We start from the raw sequence: 20,468 nt of genomic DNA, 5'->3' as shown, positions 1-20,468 counted from the left end.
CTGACCTCTACACCGCTGAAGCTAGACGCCAACATGAAGACACCTTCTCCTACTGCTCCCTCAACCATGACTCCACCCCCACATCACTAAACTATCAGCTCCCAGACCATATAGAACCTCATCACCTCAGGAGATCTCCCACTCACAGCTTCCAACCTCGTAGTCCGGGAGCCCCGCACTGCCCAATTTTACCTCCTTCCCAAGATCCACAAACCTGACCACGCCGGCCGACTCATTGTTTCAGCCTGCTCCTGCCCCACCAAACACATCTCCACCTACCTCGATACTGTCCTATCCCCCTAGTCCAGGAACTTCCCACATACGTTCGAGACACTACCCATGCCCTCCAACTCCTCCAAGACTTCCGTTTCCCCGGCCCCCAATGCTCCATCTGCACCATGAACATCCAATCCCGCTACACCTCCATCTGCCATGACCAGGGCTGCCAAGCCCTCTGTTTATTCCTCTCCCGACGTCCCCAACAGTACTCTTCCACTGACACTCTCATTCGTTTGGCTGAACTGGTCCTCGCCCTTAACAATTTCTCCTTTGAATCCTCCCACTTCCTCCAGACCAAGCCTGGTATTTCTAGTAAATTTGTTGGATCATTATTTTCTGAAAGGAGCAATCATTAGAAAGAAGGGTCAGTCTTCTTGTGGGTGATAGTCAAACACTTAATGTGATTGGATAGTTTGTACCAAACCACACAGAAGTGTAGCGTCATGTAACATGATGTAGTGAGAAAAGGAATGTGTATATCCACAAATCACTTAAGTTTGAACAATTTATTTTGATGGAATATAAAGCATCCTTGAGATATTCAATCAGAATGTATTTGTTTTGTTGACCTTATGGCAGATGCTATCTTTCAGTAGGCTAAATGTTAATTATTAGTACAGTACCTGTATTTGTTCAAATGGAATTTCAAAGCTGAATGATTCATTGTAGTAAGGGTTCAGTGTGTTTTTCTTAACTGTTGTTTTCTTTTTCTTCAGTCGTTTTCCATTCTGCAGCAGATGTATCTTTACGTAAGGATCTGGAAGAAATAATATCCGTCGCTTAGTAATCAATGCACAAATAAGAAGGTAAAGCAGATTAATCTTTGAAACAAAGTCTTATGACACAGTGGGATGTTTCATAGGATGAACACTTGCTTCTCTGATTCCTTATATGACAATTCCTAATCTCAATTCTGCGAGAGATGACAGGCTGGGTAGCACAATATTAGCCTATAGGTCATGTCTGCTCAATCTATTCTTGTGTATCATGCTTCAAGGCAATGTTTTCAACCCAACCATTGACAGCTGCTTCATCAATGGTCCTTCTCCAACTTAAGGTCAAAGTTAAAAACTTGCATTTATGACTGGACCCTTGTTAGTTGGATTTGCAATTCCTCTGATAATGAAGTGGATTGGGACAACATATAGGCTTGAGCTGATGAGTAACATGTAACATTCATGTCTTACAAGTGCTATGCAATGGTTATCTCCAACAAGAGAAAGTCTCCATGAAATCTGGCATCCCCTAGCCTCAATAAACTTCAGGTCACCATTAACCATAACCAAGCAGATTCTGTAGAATCATAGAATCCTTATAATGTGGAAGCAGGCCATTCGGCCCATTGAGTCCAAACAAACCCTCTGAAGAGCATTCCACCCAGACCTACCCCCATATCCCTGTAACCCTGCATTTCCTATGGCCAATCCACCTGGCCTGCACATCCCTGAACACCATGGGCAATTTAGCATGGCCAATCCACTTAACTTGCACATCTTTGGACTGTGAGAAGAAAGTGGAGCATCCAGAGGAAAGCCACACAGACATGGGGAGAATTTAACTGCTCGAGCAAATTAAAAGCTGTATGTTCTGCATCACTTGTGCACATGAGCAGGAAGATATACTATCCACATGATGCACAGTAGCCACAACCTCCACATTCAGATGAATGAGGGCAGCAATTGCACAGGAACACCACAACCTGCAAGTTCTGCTTCAAGTCACATGCTAGCCTAGTTTGGAACTATCTCCTTCACTGCTGCTGATTTAAAATCACAGAACAGCCTCCCCAATGGCACTGTGGGTGCACTTGTACAACACACAGATCGCAGACTCAAGAAGGTTACTCCACCACATTCTCAAGGGCATCTCAGGATAGGCAATAAATGCACATTCCATGACTGAATGACAATAATCATTTGCTTCGAATTCAGGATTCAGATTGTTAAAGTTTCCAATCTGTGACTTTGTCAGTGGTGTACAGTGGGCTACAGGAAGGTTTTAAGTGGGAGTGGCGATTGGAATGAAATAACTAACTAAAATGAAACAGCTTTCAAAATGCAATTCCAGGATATATTAACATGTTGACATTTATTGTAATATGAGAAACATTTTATTCATGTGACTCAAAAAGGAGTCAGGATTGTATGAAAATTCCATGATGCAATGAGTTGTGATCTGGAATACACTTTCTGAAAGGCTGCTGGAAGCAGTTTCAATAGTAACTTTCAAAAGGAAATTCGATATGCATTGTAATTGAAATTTTCAAGGAGTGAGATTAATTAGAAATATCTTCCAAAGAGCTGGCACACATTGCCTCCTTCTGTCGCTTGATTCTATTGGTTTATGCTGTCAGGAACATTCATAATCATTTCATACATTTCTAAAGCTTGCATTTTCATTCATGCTATTCCTAAAATACCCCAACTTGTTAATCGGCTCAAATTTGTTCTTTCAACATTGCTTATGTTTCTTTCAAAGATATCCCCTCTGAGGATAGTGCGTGACAACCAGAGCAACATACATGGCCCGAGCTGTGATCATCTGGAGGGGTGGGTTTAGATTCCCTACAGTGTGGAAACAGGCCCTTCGGCCCAACCAGTCCACACCGACGAGTAACCCACCCAGACCCATTTCCCTCTGCCTAATGCACCTAACACTATGGGCAATTTAATCTGGCCAATTCACCTGACCTGCACATCTTTGGATTGCGGGAGGAAACACAGACAGTTGGCCGAGGCTGGAATCGAACCTGGGACCCTAGAACTGTGAGGCAACAGTGCAAACCACAGAGCCACCATGCCATCCTGACTGGATTTGTGTTTGAGGGCTCTATCTTTACCCTCTGGCTCGTTCCTCTCAAAGTTCTTCACTTTATCAATTGCCTGAAATTTGTTCCACCAATAAATGGTGGCATGTGGCCACCTCTCCTATCCCATAGCACCAGGGACCCGGGTTTGATTCTAGCCTTGGGCGACTGTCTGTGGGGAGTTTGCACATTCTCCCCACGGTCTGTGCGGGTTTCCTCTGTGGGGTCCGTTTTCCTCCCACAGTCCAAAGATGTGCAGGTTAGGTGGCTTGGCTATGCTAAATTGCCCACACTGTGCAAGGTAGGTGGATTAGCCATGGATCGGGTAGCGGGGTCGCTCTGGGTGGGATGCTCTTTGGAGGGTCAATGTGGACTCAATGGGCTGAATGGTCTACTTCCACACTGTAGACGTTCTATGCTTCTGACTGCTAACTTTGAATGACAGGCACTCCTGGGGCTTAAAGACTTAGCCATCTGCTTTTGAAATGACTAGTTTAAAGCTAACACCACACAGTCACTGAGGTGCATAGAACTCAACTGTGTGTGAGGAATGACTCTCTAGTTGAAACAGCTGGATTGCAAGCTTCTCTTCCCTGGATTATTCCTGGAGTCACGCTGAGGATTAGTCTTATATAGAAAATAAACCTGCAAGCTGAAATGCTGCAGCTCAAACTACTTTGATTAACTATTTCAGCAATTTCTATATTGCAGTCGTGACTAAAAAAAAACCAAGATTCCACTGAAATGAAATATTGCATGCCAATTTAGCAGAACACTGAGGATGCTTGAAATCTGCAATAGAAACTGCTGGAAATGCTCAAAAGGTCATCTGTGGAGAGAGACCTTTCATTGACCTGAAATGCAAACTCTATTCTCTTTCCACATTTCCTTCAAAAGATGTATATAAAGTTTAGCATATCTTGGGAATCCTAAAGCAGACTATAGTGTTGGATCAGTAGAAATATTTACAGTTCTTGGTTCAAAGCCATGCAGTATATATCATCTCCAATGCTTTTGCAAATACTATATGAATGTTATAGTAGCTCTGTCTCTGTCACCATTCTGCCAGCAGTTTGCAAACCCTTCTGGCTGAAATCATTTCTCATCCGCTCTCTATCATATCTATTAATCTAAGCCCCCTTGGTATTTTACCTCTCCGCTAATAACAGTAGGTATTTCCTACCTACTCTAAGCCCCTCATTATTTTATTCACCTCAATTAAATCTCTCAGCATCTTTTGTTGCCGAGAAAATAAATCCAGCCTCTCCATTCTTTTCCGCTCGTTAAACTTCTTCAGTCTGGACACACCCTTGTAAATCCCTTGAGGTGGCACGGTGGTACAGTGGTTAGCACTGCTGCCTCACAGCGCCAGAGATCCGGGTTCAATTCCCACCTCAGGGAACTGTCTGTGTGGAGTTTGCACATTCTCCCAGTGTCTGCGTGAGTGTGCTCCGGTTTCCTCCCACAGTCCAAAAATGTGCAGGTTAGGTGAATTGGCCATGCTAAATTGCCTGTAGTGTTAGGTGGAGGGGTAAATGTAGGGGGATTGGTCTGGGTGGGTTGCCCTTTGGAGGGTCAGTTTGGACTTATTGGGCCAAAGGGCCTGTTTCCACAGTGTAAAGTAATCTAATCTTAAAAAAAGTCAATTGTATCTTATCTAGTGTAATCTCATCTATCATCTCGTGACCAGAACTATACGTAGTGTGTTAGTTATGACCCAATTATTGTTTTACACATTTCTAATCTATCCTTCCTGCTTTTTAACTCAATGAAATGACCCTGCATGCCATTTTAACTCTCTTACGTACCTGTCCTGTTACCTTTAAACGTCTGTGCACATGCATACCCAAATGCTCTCTCTGTTCCTCTCAGTATCTTGCTATGCTTGTATTCCTCAAGTAACAATATTTGCGATTTAGTTTCTGATTGGAAATCAAGTCATGAGATCAAACAATGAATTTTAATGGTAACCTTGTTGAGTTCGGGTTCAATCATTATGTTTCTGATTGTGGGATATAGGTAAATTAATGTTACTTCTGCAATTCCATTTACTTATACAAAGTAAATGAACTCACACCAGTGTGTAATTGTTTTAGCCAAGAGCTGAGTCAACAAGAATGGAAACTATGTGGAGGAAATATATAATTGTTTTTGTATTAGCTAAAATTGTATGCCAGCATGAAACGTGATTGCAAAACAATCGTAGATATTATGGGCAAATAGATAAGATGTTGTGAGGGGATGAAGTTAAGCTAGATATGCCTGTACAAACAGTAGGTATAAACATCTGTTTCCCACTTTTACAGAGACACAGGAACAAACCCCAATTAAAGAGGTCATAGGGATCAGAATGGCCTCGGGAGAGGCCCAGATGGAGAGAGTAGATACTGATGAAGAAAGAATATGCCTAACAATGACCTGCAGCGGGATGGGGTCAAACGGCCTTGTGAGGCCAGAAAAAAGCATTTTGTCACAGACAAGGCCAGATAAGGCAAGAGATAAACAGGAGTAAAGGGGCCAGTCTTAGGGAAGTGGAAGATGTAAACAGAGGAGGAGCAATGTAAAACAAAAGAATCCAAATTATATAAATATTGTGTATGAATTGAATTTGGTGTGTATGTCCTCTGCCTTATAGGCACTGGACATCACACCCACTTGCAAGTGTGAAATAAATGACACTACTGATTCAGATCTTGTCTCGGACTGAAATTATTGAAGTGAGTGAGCTTTGTTTCTCACATGATAAAGGTCCTTTGTTGGGGCTCTTCAAGACCCATTGTTGTTTATACACCAATGTAAATAAAACAAAAATCAGTGTTTAATATTTAGACAGATTAAGTATTGCTACCATTTGAGAACAATGGCAAATTGTCTAAAATTGTGATGCCAACACTGATTTCAGTTAATAATCCATGTTGCCAAGTACTCTACTCAGCTTTAATTCACTTCTACAGTATACACATACCAGCCAAACCCCATCGACTAACAATACATCCTCTTCCCCATGTTTAGTGTATATTGGCCAACTCGAAGGTAGTTTTTCCATTAAGTAATTAATAAATTTCTAGAACATTGCTGTGTTATTGTAGCATCCACATCTCTTGTGGTAGGTGCAGTTTGGCAAAGACAATTTCCTTTGAGGTTGTATGTTTACAATTAAATATACTCAGGATGCTGTGTAATTGTTGTAGTCTTTGCAACAGCTGATATTCAAACACTTTCTCCAGGCAATGCTGTGCTGATCAATGTAAGGCAGGCTTGGTGTACTGGGGCTGTGATTGCTGCACTGCGTCATAGGCAGGAGCTGATAATGTTATAAGCTAGCCACTGGGGCTGACTTCTTACCAGTTAGATTGGCTGTGTGGCTTTTTGCAGTCAGTGCACTGATTAAATAGTTGTTTGGGGTAGCGATCTTTGGGCTCTTTCCCAGGTTAATTATCCTGAAGGCTAGTTATTTGCGTCCAGTCCAGTGGAACTCATTTCCATCAGGAAGAAACAAATAAAGTGGGATTGACTGCCTTTAGAGAGAAATGCTCTCTTGCCAGCCACTGGAAAACCTTCTGTCTCATCCTCAGCCAATTCCTAGTCAACTGTTTTGGCTGGATCGTGAAGAGTAAATTAGGGATATGTGATTGCATACAGTAAACTGAATTAGAGAATGAAATCCTGAGGGAGTTAATTAATAAAACAAATGAACAGCTCTAGCTTCAGTAAGATGGTCTGCTTTTAGTTGCATTTGATGCCATACTGTTTACTCATGAAATAGCACCAGAGATGAATTTAGTTTCATTTCCCTGGACTGTAGTGTACCCAATAACATAGACAGTTGCTACGAAGTGCAAGCGGGCATCAGAGCCGCCCCGCATTTGCCATGGGACTATGCCTACATCGGTAAAACTATAGGAATTCATTTTGTGTTTTAAACGGCAGCCGCAGCTTAAACCCACAGAACTCAGCAGCTGCCGGTCCGCCCACGTGACCGGGAGATGGGAGCCAGAGGACAGATCAAATCCACACTAGGCCAGACACTAACCATGACTCATAGACCGAAACTCCGGAGCTAATTAATATGGAAACCCATCTCCTAATCAAATCAAGAGACTGACTGAAACACACCCATATTCATCAATACAGAACCATCCTGATACAAAGGACCATCCACCAGACAGGAACAAACAGACTAATATACACCAGCACCCCAAGGGAACAAAAGGGGGTGCTAGCCCCCAGCCCTCACAGAGAGAGAGACAAGCAGATAGTACCCGGACCCGTTTACATAATCCAATTAGCACCCTATTGTGTGTACACTGCAACTCTTCTGGGACGGCAGGAAACCCACCATTTGCACCTACTCCAGCGATGATGGGGAACTATCATCCCATTCATACTCAAAATCCTCACATCCTGACAAAGAAAGGTATATAATGTGTAGCAGCGCGCGGGAACAGCAGCAGAACAGCTGAGATTCGGACCTTGGTTGGTCTCCGCCGGTGTTACTGTATCAGTAAACGTTACAGATTGTTGAACCGCACTCTGGGCTTGGACAGATATCATTTCATCCGCGCTAACAATTGGGGGCTCGTCTGGGATAACGACGGCTGCTGGATCCCTGCGACGGCACTGGCTGAATATCTTTACTCTTTTACTTCTCACGTAAAAGTCTCCCAGTGCCCCGCAAGGGACTTCATTGCCAGCCGTTATCTGAACCTGTGAACAGAGTGAGTCCGGCAGTCGTGTAACGGTAGAGTATTCTTTAAAAGTGTGTGTGTGTGTGTGTGAGTGATCCTTCGCGAGTGGGCGATTGGGGTCGCGGAACACTAGTAAATGTGTGCGTGATTATTATTATTGTCGTTTATTGTTAATGTGCTACTGTGACTACGGACTATCCTTGGACTGACGACTTTAGGTACGAGACCCCGACAGATTGATCCCCGTTTAAAAACTGACCAAACAAGCCTTCCTGGTTGACCTCTGCAGTGGGAGATAGGGGACCCCATTGTACGTTGAGCCCGGTTTTAGTGCCTTCCTTGCGTACGCGGTAGAGGCTGGGAGGTCTATGCGGGCTACAAGAAGGGAAGTCCTCCGAACCAGCCCAAGACGCGGAGCGTCTGGGCCAAGCGATGGTTACGTGCTCTGCCCATTGACTTCGCGGTCCCAAGGTGTTGGCCTCTGTAGGATCAGGCACGGTTAGGTCTGAGTTCACGGCCCCCCCCTTGCACTCGGGCCTCTGGTTCACGCCCAGTGTTCGTGGGGTACACACGGCCGCTGAACATCAGGCGGTGAGAGAGAGACTCACGGAAACCCGGGGTCGCGCGCTCAGGAATCGACACGCGCCCCGTCTTTAACTATCCCCACCCCTGCCCAGGTTGACCCGCGGGGCTAGGGTTCGACTTACAGGGAGTGGGCTCCCCGACTGGGAGATTAATAAGCCAGTGCCAGCGACATCCCTTAGCACGCCTGCTAGCTTTACTTTAGTTTAGTTCTGTCAAGTTACACCCGCTGCGCCCCTACCATGGGTGGAAGCGCAGCTGAAGACCTAGATTGGGGGCCGGAGGGTTCCCTTACCCGTTTTATAGCCGACGAGAATAAAAGAGTTATTAAGGCTATGCTTCCCTCAGGCTGGCGACCCGCTGGATGTACAGCGCAAGTGGTGGGCCCGCCAAAAGAAAGATAGGTACGAGAAAGCTTGCGTCCTGGTGCTACAGGCACACGTTAGGCTTGCTGGCAAGGTTCAGCTTTATGTCCAAGACAAGAAAAAGCAGGCCACACAGCACCTAGAAGCCCAGGCGCTTGCTGCCCGTATGGTTTTACCGACCTTATCCGATGCGCCCAGCGCCCCGCCGTCCCCCACCTGGGACTGAGAGGGGCTCACGGACAATCCGGACCCCCGGGAATCACGCACGGGCTATGCCCGTGCAGCCCCGGTGAAAGTTGAATATACCCCCGGGGGTGGGGAGAGGGGACGGGCCACGACCCTTGCCCATAACCCCCGCCTTAAGATGACCTACGTCTCCCTGACCCCGGGCGACACCATGAAACTTCTGGACAGGCTCCCCGCCCTTAAGCCTCGGCACAATAACGCTGAATTTTGGCAGAGGCTTAGGGAGATGCAGATCTGCCACAACCTTCACAATAGGGACGTGGCCGGCCTGGTCCGGACCAAACTCCCGGAGAACCTGTGGTCCAGGCTCCGGCCCGCGCACCAGAATGGGTCCTGATGCGCTGACCTCAGCGACAGCCATCGCGAACAGGAGGTTGCCCTCGCCGACTTCAAGGCTGATGTCAGCGAGGCACTCGGCCATACACCGGTCGACTGGAACACCATTGTGGGTATCATTCAGAAACCTGGGGAGGGTGCCCAGGAATATGGGGTCCGCAAGTTTGAGGCGTTCCGAGCACACAGCGGGGTTCCCGACGCTGATAGGCAGAACCCCGCATTCGTCCAATTATACAAAGACGGCCTGAGCCCCGCACACCAGGCAGTCCTACAGACAGGCCTGGTGCCCTATGTCACCTTTGCGGAGCTTGAGAACTGGGCCATGTCCCTTCACAACCGAGCGGCGCCCGCCGTTGCGGCAGTTTCGACGGACGAACCGGACGTTTGCTTCCACTGCAAACAGACGGGGCACCGCAAAGCCCAATGCCCGCTCTCTTTCTGACGCCCCTGGGGTCTGGGTCCGAAGGGGGGCCAGCCACCTTCACAGCCGCACTCCTCGCGCCCCCACGACCAGGATCGCCCCTGACAAGGGGTCAATAGCGACCCTAGACCCCACAAACCCCGCAGCGCAAGCCCAAAACCCACCTCCCCCGACTGGGATCAACTCAGTCGGGGCCAGCTGCTTGAGCTTTTACAGCTGCTCGCCCGACGCAAAGACTGAGTAGCGTCAGCCCCCGTCCCGGGAGCCGACCCCCGTATCTGGGTTTCCGCATCGCTAGGGGGCCGCCGATGCAAGATTTTGATTGATACAGGGGGGTCGGTCTCCCTCACCAACCTCGACCTTCCCTCAACCCACCACTCCATTTCCATTAAAGGGGTTGGCGGAAGCTCGATTATTGCACGCCGAAGCGAGGCCGTCCTCCTAGAGGTAGACAACATTTTACTCCCTGTGCATTTCTGGGTTTGCCCAAACTCGGAGGGACATCCCGCAAATTTCACAAGAGCGCTCACGAGGGTAGATGGGTGCCCACTAAATCCGTCGCTGCGCTTGCCCCCAGTGTGCCCATCGCCTGGGACCGGACCAAGGACGGTGCCTTCGGGGCCGTCTGCCAACTAGTCCCGGAGGTGTGGGCCGCGAGCAAGCAGGACTGCGGTCTCGTCCGCTCCCCTCCTGAGCGGATACCCGGTCCCATACATGCCCCGCACCGACAATACCCGATTAAACCTGAGGCGCTGCGCGCCATTGAGGCAATTGTTGCCGAGCTCACCCGGCATGGCGTCCTGCGCCCCACGGTGTCCACCACCAACTCCCCTATATGGCCAGTCCGGAAGCCGGATGGGAGCTACAGGCTCACCATCGACTACACGGCACTCAATAGGGTCACCCCCAGAGAGCACCCTATTGTAGCCAGCCCGACCACCATCTTCAACGGCCTCGAACGCTCACACAGGATCTTTACGGTCCTGGACGTGGCGAATGGCTTTTGGTCCATTCCCCTGCACCGTGACTCACAGGACAAGTTTGCCTTCACGCTGCGGGGCAGACAGTATACATGGACCCGCCTGCCGCAGGGCTTCCACAACAGCCCTAACATTTTCCACACGGTGATGAGCCGGACCCTGGAGGGGTGCGACCTCTCCCCCTTCTCGAGCACCCTCCTACAGTTTGTAGACGACCTTTTGATCGATTCCACGGACGCGCGCCACCACCTGGGAGCCCTCGGCCGGGCAGGATTCAAAATAAGCCCCACGAAGGCCCAGGTCGGACTGGCTAAAGTCTGGTACCTGGGACACGACATCAGCCAGGGAAGCAAGACCCTATCCCCCGACTGCAAGTCGGCCATCGCCGACATGCCGCGGCCGGACACAGTCAGGGGAATCCGCCGCGTCTTGGGGCTTTTTAACTACTGCCGCTCTTTCATTGCACATTTTGCCACTATCGCCGAACCCATTCAGCGCCTAGTGAAGGGGGCAGGCCAGGAGCGGAGAGGGTGGTATGGGGACCTGAACAGGACAACGCTTATTCTAAGTTAATGTCCCATCTCCTCAGTGCCCGGCCCTGCGCCTCCCCGACCTATCAAAGACCTTCCACATCTTTTACGGCCTCGAAGGGGGGTTTTACAGCGCTGTTGTCACCCAAACCTCAGGCGACCACATGAGACCAGTGGGTTACTACTCCACAAAGGAGTTCCCGGTCGTGAAGGGCATGCACCGCTGCGTGGCGGCGCTGGATTGCGCCGCATGGGTGGTCCGGGTGTGTGAGCCGGTCAGCATGTCCAGCCAGATAATTTTACACACTAGACACACGATAGTCGAACTCCTGAATACGGGCCGCCTCCGGATGGTCTCGGATGCCCACAGGGCAACTTGGGAGGTGGTTCTCCTCACCCGGGACCAGTCCATTCAGATCGTTAGGGACACAGGGCCAAACCCCGCCGACGGGATTATCGCGGTAGGGGATCCCCACCATTGCCAGGCCGCCATCGACTCGGCAGAGGGGGACTGCGTGGCCGACAGCCCGGTCTCTGATCCCGACCTGACCTTGTATGTGGGCGGCTCACGTAGGCTTGTCGAGGGGTCCTACCAAACGGGATGGGCGGTGGTCAACCATACCGGGTCCACCCGAGCACAGGGAACGATGGGCGGGGGGGCGACACCTCCGCCCAGGTCGCGGAGCTGGTCGCCCTCATCGCTGCACTCCGCCTGGGTACAGGCAAGCGGGTAAACATCTTTACCGACAGCCAGTATGCTTTCGGGGTAATCCATGATTACATGGCAGCGTGGAGCCGCCGGGGCTTTATTACGGCCGGCGGTGGCCAGATTAAACACGAAAATACGGTCCGCGACCTGGTGGCGGCCGCACGCCTCCCCCTGCTCGCCGCAGTGATGAAAATCAAAGCACACCAGCGGGCCACCACCCCTGAACAGCTAGGGAATCATTGGGCCGACCTGGCCGCCAAGGCCGCCGTAGGCGTGGAGCTACCGCCCGCGTATGCAGCACCGGCTACTGAGGTCCGGGATGTGAACGTCCTGGGCGTCCAGAATTGCGCACAGCCCGGAGAGTAGAGGACTGGCTGGCAAAGGGTGCAGCCCGCGACCTCGATGGAGTGTGGCGGCATGGCGACAGGGTCGGGGCCCCCGCGGCCATCAGAACGACCTTGATGCAACTACACCACGAGCCAGACCATGCAGGCCGCGACGGAACGCTTGCTAGGCTCCAGACCGACTGGTGGTGGCCCGGCCTCGGCCGCGACGTGGCCAAACACTGCCGCCGAAGCGTTGTCTGCGCCCAGCACAACCCGGGGCGGCCCCTGCGCATTCCCCTGGCGCACCAGCCACGGCCCAAGGGGCCCTGGGAGAACCTCCAGGTTGATTTCACAGGCCCCCTACCCTCCAGGTGTGGCAAGAAGTATTGCCTGGTGATCATTGACCATTTCACGCGCTGGGTAGAAGCCTTCCCTACACAGGACTGTACATCCGCCACCGTGGCCAGAGTGCTGGCCTTTGACATCTTCCCGCGCTGGGGGGGTCCCCCTCCAGATTGACTCGGACCAGGGCACGCACTTCACCGGACGTGCAATGAAACTGGCCTGCCGCCTCCTAAGCATCAGACAGCGCTTCCACGTCCCGTTCCATCCCCAGAACTCTGGGATGGTCGAGTGCATGAACCGGACCCTCAAAGCGGCGATCGCGAAGGCGATCACCGAAACAGGGTAGGGCTGGGTGGACGTTCTGCCCTGCATACTGATGCGCTTAAGGGCCAACCCAGGCCGCTCCACTGGCCTCACTCCCTGCGAGATCATGATGGGATGGGCCATGCGACTACCAGAGAACGTCATGGTCGGGGGGGAAGACATGGCCCCCCTGAGGGACAGGATGACGCGCTATATCAGGCAGCTGGACGCGCAGCTGTGCGCAACCAGCAGGACATTAGGGACCAGACAAAACTGCAACCGCATCTGCCCGCCCAACCCATTTCCGGAGTTGGGGACAAAGTCCTGGTCATGGCCGCCCCCGACCGACCCGGCTTCGCCCCCCGGTGGCTGGGACCGCACGAAATCATCCTCACCAGCGACACTTGCGCCTGTGTCGACATGAAAGGAAAGGGCAGATGGAAACACTGGTCCCAGTTTAAACCCTTCCCTTAAGCCCCGATCGCACAGACACCCCCCACCCCCCCCCCCCCTTTGACTTGACTCTAACCGCCTCCTTTTTCTCCTTACACTGCGACAGGTGGACCGGTCCGGGGGGGCCTGCTCCTACACACACTAACCCTACACCCTTGGTAAGGGTGCCCCTCTCTCTCTCCCTCTCTTCTCACAGATCATGCTTCACCGGTGCACCGCTCTCCTCCCTGCTCTCCTCTTCGCCCTATGACTGATGCCTTCTTTCCTCGAGATACATGACAACTTCTACCACCACTGTTACCTTCAACGCGTCCGACGCCATCTGTATTCCTGCAACGGACAAGCCCGACGAGATCGATGCGTTCTACAATGCCTGGCTGGAGGTCCTCTGGGGCGTACAGACACTCTGTTTATTCTGCACGTCGGAGCGCGACCCGCGGCCGACCTGCCTCCGGCGTGCTGAGGCGATGGACTTGGGGGTTGCATGTTCGGAACAATGTGTGCCATGCCGGAGGACCTCGCCTCTGTCCCGGCCTTTGATGCTTTTACTTTACGGGATCTGTCTGTTTGCGGGTATTATGAGCCCACCAATGCCGCATTAATCTCCTTGTATTTGTGCTTTCCACCCGCCCCAACCACACCACCCCCGACCACGACTCCCGAGATATTGCTGTGCCCCTCTCTGGGACCGGGGCCTGCGGCGGGACTGGTATTGTGAGATGAGGGAGAGGCCCTTTATGACAACGTCCGACATGAGGTCGTACCTGTGCTGGTCAATATATCGGGCATCCGGGTACCGGACTATTGCACAGCACAGGTACGCAACCTATACGCCATGATGGGGAAGGAGGTTAGAGAGAGGGCCATAGACGCCATGGGGGCAACCCACTACCGGACTGACATGCATAACACACACACACACACACAACACAGACGGGACATAGTCAACGATGCTCTCACAGGACTCAACACGGGGACATCCGTAGTAAACTCCCTAGACATCCAGGGCCTTAACGAAAAGATCGAGCAACTAAAAGGGGTAATGAGGGACCTGCTACAGAGGTCTCTCACAAATCAGGCAGACCAGGCACTCCTGGGGGAAGAGGGAGCATACATCCAGCTCGACAGCATTGCAGTCCTGCAAACACACGCCCACACCATTAACCGCCTTATAGACCGGGAAAGAGAAAACACAGCTCATATCCATGAGGGGCAGCTGTGCCATGCCTATGGCCTGTGGATGGTAGCCCAGATCCGGCATAATCTTGACCAAAGTGGGGAGGTGCCCGACTGGATCGACAGCGCCAAACTGGCCTCACTCGCGGGGCACTCTGGTCCATTCGACAGCCGGACTCTGAAGGGTATGGCCAGAGTATACCCAGTGATTCCCGACTGTGAGGTCAGTGAGGCGACAGGAGTCGGGATTGTCCTCCTGATTCCCGTGGTCACCCCAGGGTCTGGGCCATTTCCCCTGTTTCACATTGAGAACATCGGAGTCATACGGGAAAACACTTCCCTCAAATATCGTTTAGCTCACCACACAGCCATATCTCGAAACGGCGCTGTGTATGGGGTGCCGCTTACAGGCTGCAAGCAGCAGGGGGCAATTACCATCTGCCCTCACCCCTTACGAAGGAGTGAAACAGCGGAATGTGGGTTCAACCGGACACAGGGTTGCACCCTTGAAATCGAACCCACGGGCCCCCACTTCACTAGGGCGGGGTATGGTGGAAGGGGACAGTATTGTGTTTCCACTCTTGAAACCTCATTTTGGTATAACGGACTGCAGTGCCCGATTCCCCAGCACGAGTTCTGCTTCACCCCCAGGCGCCCAGTCACGATTGGGCAAGCTCACATCTCAGAGGTCCGACGACGGAACCCCGAGTCCATACAAACTACCGACAAATTCAGGGACACCCTCAGGGAATATCAGGAGCTCGAACAAGCCCCCATCCCACATTTGGCCGGGGTCTTACGGGAGCTTAGGACTCAGGTAGGACACTCAGTGAAACTGTATCACCAGTTGCAATCACATATAAAGGACCTACAGGAGGACACAGAGACAGCTCTGCAGTCCCAGGGCTGGGAACAGAGGGTGTGGGCTTGGGGCCTAAATGTAAACATACAGCCCTGGATCCGAATCATCTCGCACACCATTGTAGGCATACAGTTACTGCTGGCTCTGGCCTGGCTCCTGGTGGCGTGTCACTCATGCCGCCAGCACAAGAAACGAAAGGCCAGAAGACCATGCTCCAAGCCATAGACTCCTGGCGGGCGATCAGGCACCGTGAGCCCACAGGGCTTGAGTTAATGTAACCATCTCCCGGGACTATCCAAAGGCCCTGTGACTGCAGCATGACGGCCGGCGGAATGTACCGGGCGAGGAACCGACTTTCAAGGTATCGGCATCGGTGGTGTGGACGTGTCCAACACGTTGCCGAAAGGGGGGACTGCAAGCGGGCATCAGAGGCGCCCCGCATTTGCCATGGGACTATGCCTACATCAGTAAAACTATAGGAATTCATTTTGTGTTTTAAACGGCAGCCGCAGCTTAAACCCACAGAACATAGCAGCTGCCGGTCCGCCCACGTGACCGGGAGATGGGAGCCAGAGGACAGATCAAATCCACACTAGGCCAGATACTAACCATGACTCATAGACCGAAACTCCGGAGCTAATTAATATGGAAACCCATCTCCAAATCAAATCAAGAGACTGACTGAAACACACCCATATTCATCAATACAGAACCATCCTGACACAAAGGGCAGCATCCACCAGACAGGAACGAACAGACTAATACAAACCAGCACCCCAAGGGAACAAAAGGGGGTGCTAGCCCCCAGCCCTGACAGAGAGAGACAAGCAGATAGTACCCGGACCCGTTTACATAATCCAATTAGCACCCTATTGTGTGTACACTGCAATTCTCCTGGGACGGCAGGAAACCCACCATTTGCACCTACTCCAGCGATGATTAGATTAGATTAGATTACTTTAGATTACTTTACAGTGTGGAAACAGGCCCTTCGGCCCAACAAGTCCACACCGACCCGCCGAAGCGCAACCCACCCATACCCCTACATTTACCCCTTACCTAACACTGATGGGGAACTATCATCCCATTCATACTCAAAATCCTCACATCCTGGCAAAGAAAGGTATATAATGTGTAGCAGCGCGCGGGAATAGCAAGACAGCCGAGATTCGGACCTCGGTTGGTCTCCGCCAGTGTTACTGTATCAATAAACGTTACCGATTGTTGAACCGCACTCTGGGCTCGGACTGATATCATTTCATCCGCGCTAACACAAGCATCCAAAACCTTCCAAATGAAACTAAACTACTCCAAATCTCAGTTCCTTGGCTGTTTAACTTTCACAGTAAGATGTTTCTGATAGAAATGCAGCAAAACATCACTATCTAAGTGTTTTGCAGTACACTCATGCATTCAGAAATCTGAGGGAGAAAGTTCCATGAATAGAAAGAACTGAATTCTCAAAATCTTTTTTCCTCCCCACTTCGCTTGGAATTGTTTCCTGAAACCAATGTATCACATAAAGTATTGAAAGAGGAAGTGGATAGACTTTTGGAATATTGAGGGCTTTGAGGAGCTGGCATGAAAGAGGATTTGAGGCCTGGAAACAAAAAGTGCTGGAGATCACAACTGGTCTTGCAGCATCCATGGAGGAAAAGCAAGGTAACATTTCAAGTCTAGATATCTAGACTCAAAACATTAGCGTGGTTTCTCTCCGTGGATCCTGTATGACCCACTGTGATCTCTCACTTTTTTTTCCCAGTACAGATTACAGAATCTGTGGTATTGCACTTCAGATTTAAGGCCTGGGACAGATCAGGCTGGAGGGGATGAATGTCCTGCTCTCATTCCTATTTCTAACATTCTTATATACTAACCCCTGAGGCACCAGCAACTTTATGGACCATACACAAGTGCTAATCCTCTGTCGGTAAACCTATATATTGACTGATGACAGATTTTGTTTCCTGAAACTTCCATGGACTAAAAATGTTTCTTTCTAAAAAGGGCACTGCTGCCCTAAAGTGGTTGCTGTGATCACTGGGCAAGCCCAGCCAACCCACATGAAATATATAAATATTTGATTCACTGAAACTCAGTGAGGTACCAAGAAATTCAAATCTTTTGTTTTACTCACACTTCTGTAATAACTACATTTTGGAGATGAAAATTTACCTGTGGTGTGTGCAGAAAAGACAATGGTGCTAGACTTGAAATATATGAATGGACTGTACTTCAGCAGCTCACTTTGAGCAATAAAGAGTGAGAAAGCAACATGGACTGAATGCAACAAAGATACAGAAATCTCTACTCTCCCCTCTCTAGCTCAATTTCAGCAAACCAGCGCTGGTGGAAAAAAAACTTAGAAAACCTCCATTGTTTGAGAAAAAGATATGTGTGAGCTCTGCCACTTGTGAGGAAATAGGGCATCAACTAAGCAGTTGGGACTTGCGTTTCACTCTCACAACTTGAAGTCTCAGAAAAACTGTCAACTGCAACAGCCTTTATTTGCTATTGTGTGGAAAGATCACCCGATACTCCGAGAAAATTACCAGGAGACGCAGAAAATCCTTAACAAAGTTAAACTTTTATTTGCAAACAAAAGCTGTGACAGTCAGAAAATGTCTTCCCTGTCTGTCTCCACATTCTTGGGGTCTCTCCAGTTTATACTTTTCTCATCTGTGCGTATTAGGCATCATTAGCATAACCAATCATACTAGCTTGCTTTGTCTTTCTAAACTAATCATCTTCTGCCACACTGCTTGGCTACTTTACACTACTATTGTCTTTAGCATTAGCTCATCTATCACATTATTTAACTAGCCTATCATTGTGTGTTACCATTATCTGTTACATGAGTCCAGCTATTGCTCATCTGTAACATGATTTTATGCATGCATTACTCCACTAAGTGAAGTACATAACAGCCAAATTAGCTTCCATATATTCCATATTGTCTGTCCCAGGTACGCCTCCTCCCCCACCTTCAATGTGAGCTGTGTTTCTGTTTGTTGTCACATTTTATTATGTTTATTGGATAAGAAAGCCTCTTTTTCCTTCACTCAAGTAAATCTTGGAATTGGCTTTCCTTTGTTTTTGATCTGGTTAACTAATTTTAATTGAAGGGTAATAACTCTACCCTAAAAAAAGATATTTGTTACTGCAACTGAATGAAAGGTAGTTTAAAAAAATTCTTCCTCCCCCTATTATAACAATAACTAATCAATAGCCTGAGCATACATTTGCTGTCCAATCAATAGTGGTGTTTGAAGCTGCTGAAGGGCCAATCAGAAGTCTCCAGTTTGAAAGGAACAGCAGGCTGCAATGGAAGATAAGTGAGGGCGAGGAGGTTTCATAATGGATGGGGACTCTGTCCAACTTCATTAAATATAAAAGAAGAAAAATGTTACTTTTGCCTCTGCAAGTTCAACCAGTGTTTTGAGGAGCAGCTCACTCTATAAGGTGGCCTCTGGTCTGCAAATTGTTTGGGTGGAACTGAGAAATAAGAAAGGGATGATCACCTTATTGAGATTGTATTATAGACCCCCCAATAGTCAGAGGGAAATTGAGAAATGAACTTGTAAGGAGATCTCAGCTATCTGTAAGAATAATAGGGTAGTTATGGTAGGGGATTTTAACTTTCCAAACATCGACTGGGACTGCCATAGGGTTAAAGGTTTAGATGGAGAAGAATTTCTTCAGTGCGTACAAGACAATTTTCTGAGTCAGTATGTGGATGTACCTACCAGAGAAGATGCAAAACTTGACCTACTCCTGGGAAATAAGGCAGGGCAGGTGACTGAGGTGTCAGTGGGGGAGCAATTTGGGGCCAGCGACCATAATTCTATAAGATATAAAGTAATGATGGAAAAGGATAGACCAGATCTAAAAGTTGAAGTTCTAAATAGGAGAAAGGCCAATTTTGATGGTATTTGGCAAGATCTTTCAAAAACTGGTTGGAGGCAGATGCTTGCAGGTAAAGGGACAGCTGGAAAATGGGAAGCCTTCACAAATGAGATAACAAGAATCCAGAGAAAGTAGATTCCTGTCAGGGTGAAAGGGAAGGCTGGTAGGTATAGAGAATGCTGGATGACGAAAGAAATTGAGGGCTTGGTTAAGAAAAAAAAGGAAGCATATGGGTCAGGTATAGACAGGATAGATCGAGTGAATCCTTAGAAGAGTACAAAGGAAGTAGGAGTATACTTAAGAGGGAAATCAGGAGGGTGAAAAGGGGACATGAGATAGCATTGGCAAATAGAATTAAGGAGAATCCAAAGGACTTTTACAAATATATTAAGGACAAAAGGGTAACTAGGGAGAAAATAGGGCCCCTCAAAGATCAGCAAGGTGGCCTTTGTGTGGAGTCACAGAAAATGGGGGAGATACTAAATGAATATTTTGCACCAGTATTTACTGTGGAAAAGGATATGGAAGATATGGACTGTAGGGAAATAGATGGTGACATCTTGCAAAATGTCCAGATTACAGAGGAGGAACTGCTGGATTTCTTGAAATGGTTAAAGGTGGATAAGTCCCCAGGACCTGATCAGGTGTACCCGAGAACTCTGTGGGAAGCTAGAGAAGTGATTGCTGGGCCTCTTGCTGAGATATTTGTATCATTGATTGTCACAGGTGAGGTGCCGGAAGACTGGAGGTTGGCAAACGTGATGCCACTGTTTAAGAAGGGTGGTAAAGACAAGCCAGGGAACTATAGACTGGTGAGCCTGAACTCGGTGGTGGGCAAGTTGTTGGAGGGAATCCTGAGGGACAGGATGTACATGTATTTGGAAAGGCAAGGACTGATTAGGGATAGTCAACATGGCTTTGTGCATGGGAAATCATGTCTCACAAACTTGATTGAGTTTTTTTGAAGAAATAACAAAGAAGATTGATGAGGGCAGAGCAGTAGATGTGATCTATTTGGACTTCAGTAAAGCGTTCGACAAGGTTCCCCGTGGGAGACTGATTAGCAAGGTTAGAGCTCATGGAATAAAGGGAGAACTAGCCATTTGGATACAGAACTGGCTTAAAGGTAGAAGACAGAGGGTAGTGGTGGACGGT

The 20,468-nt window shown here is 49.2% G+C and overlaps 1 protein-coding gene, 1 long non-coding RNA gene and 1 pseudogene across 6 annotated transcripts in view; 2 read left to right on the top strand and 1 right to left on the bottom strand.

Moving 5' to 3' along the window:
- LOC122563240 (uncharacterized) overlaps positions 1-5,753 on the top strand; it is a 77,307-nt gene extending 71,554 nt beyond the window's left edge. Inside the window, exons 3-4 of the long non-coding RNA XR_015750946.1 lie at positions 996-1,085; positions 5,392-5,753. This is a non-coding gene — a long non-coding RNA (uncharacterized LOC122563240). The remainder of the gene's footprint in view (positions 1-995; positions 1,086-5,391) is intronic.
- LOC122563239 (synaptotagmin-B) overlaps positions 1-20,468 on the bottom strand; it is a 644,946-nt gene that overhangs the window by 22,785 nt on the left and 601,693 nt on the right. For all 5 annotated transcript variants that reach the window (XM_043716847.2, XM_043716850.2, XM_087973631.1 and 2 more), the window contains one exon: positions 903-1,036. In XM_043716847.2, the coding sequence (XP_043572782.1) occupies positions 903-1,036 (134 nt within the window). The remainder of the gene's footprint in view (positions 1-902; positions 1,037-20,468) is intronic.
- LOC148145134 (uncharacterized) lies at positions 13,574-19,733 on the top strand (annotated as a pseudogene).

Source organism: Chiloscyllium plagiosum, unplaced genomic scaffold (assembly GCF_037043375.1).
Source record: "Chiloscyllium plagiosum isolate Xiang-an unplaced genomic scaffold, Cpla_swu_hap1 HiC_scaffold_26, whole genome shotgun sequence".
Lineage (NCBI taxonomy): Eukaryota > Metazoa > Chordata > Chondrichthyes > Orectolobiformes > Hemiscylliidae > Chiloscyllium > Chiloscyllium plagiosum.
This window is presented reverse-complemented; position numbering and strand designations above follow the sequence as displayed.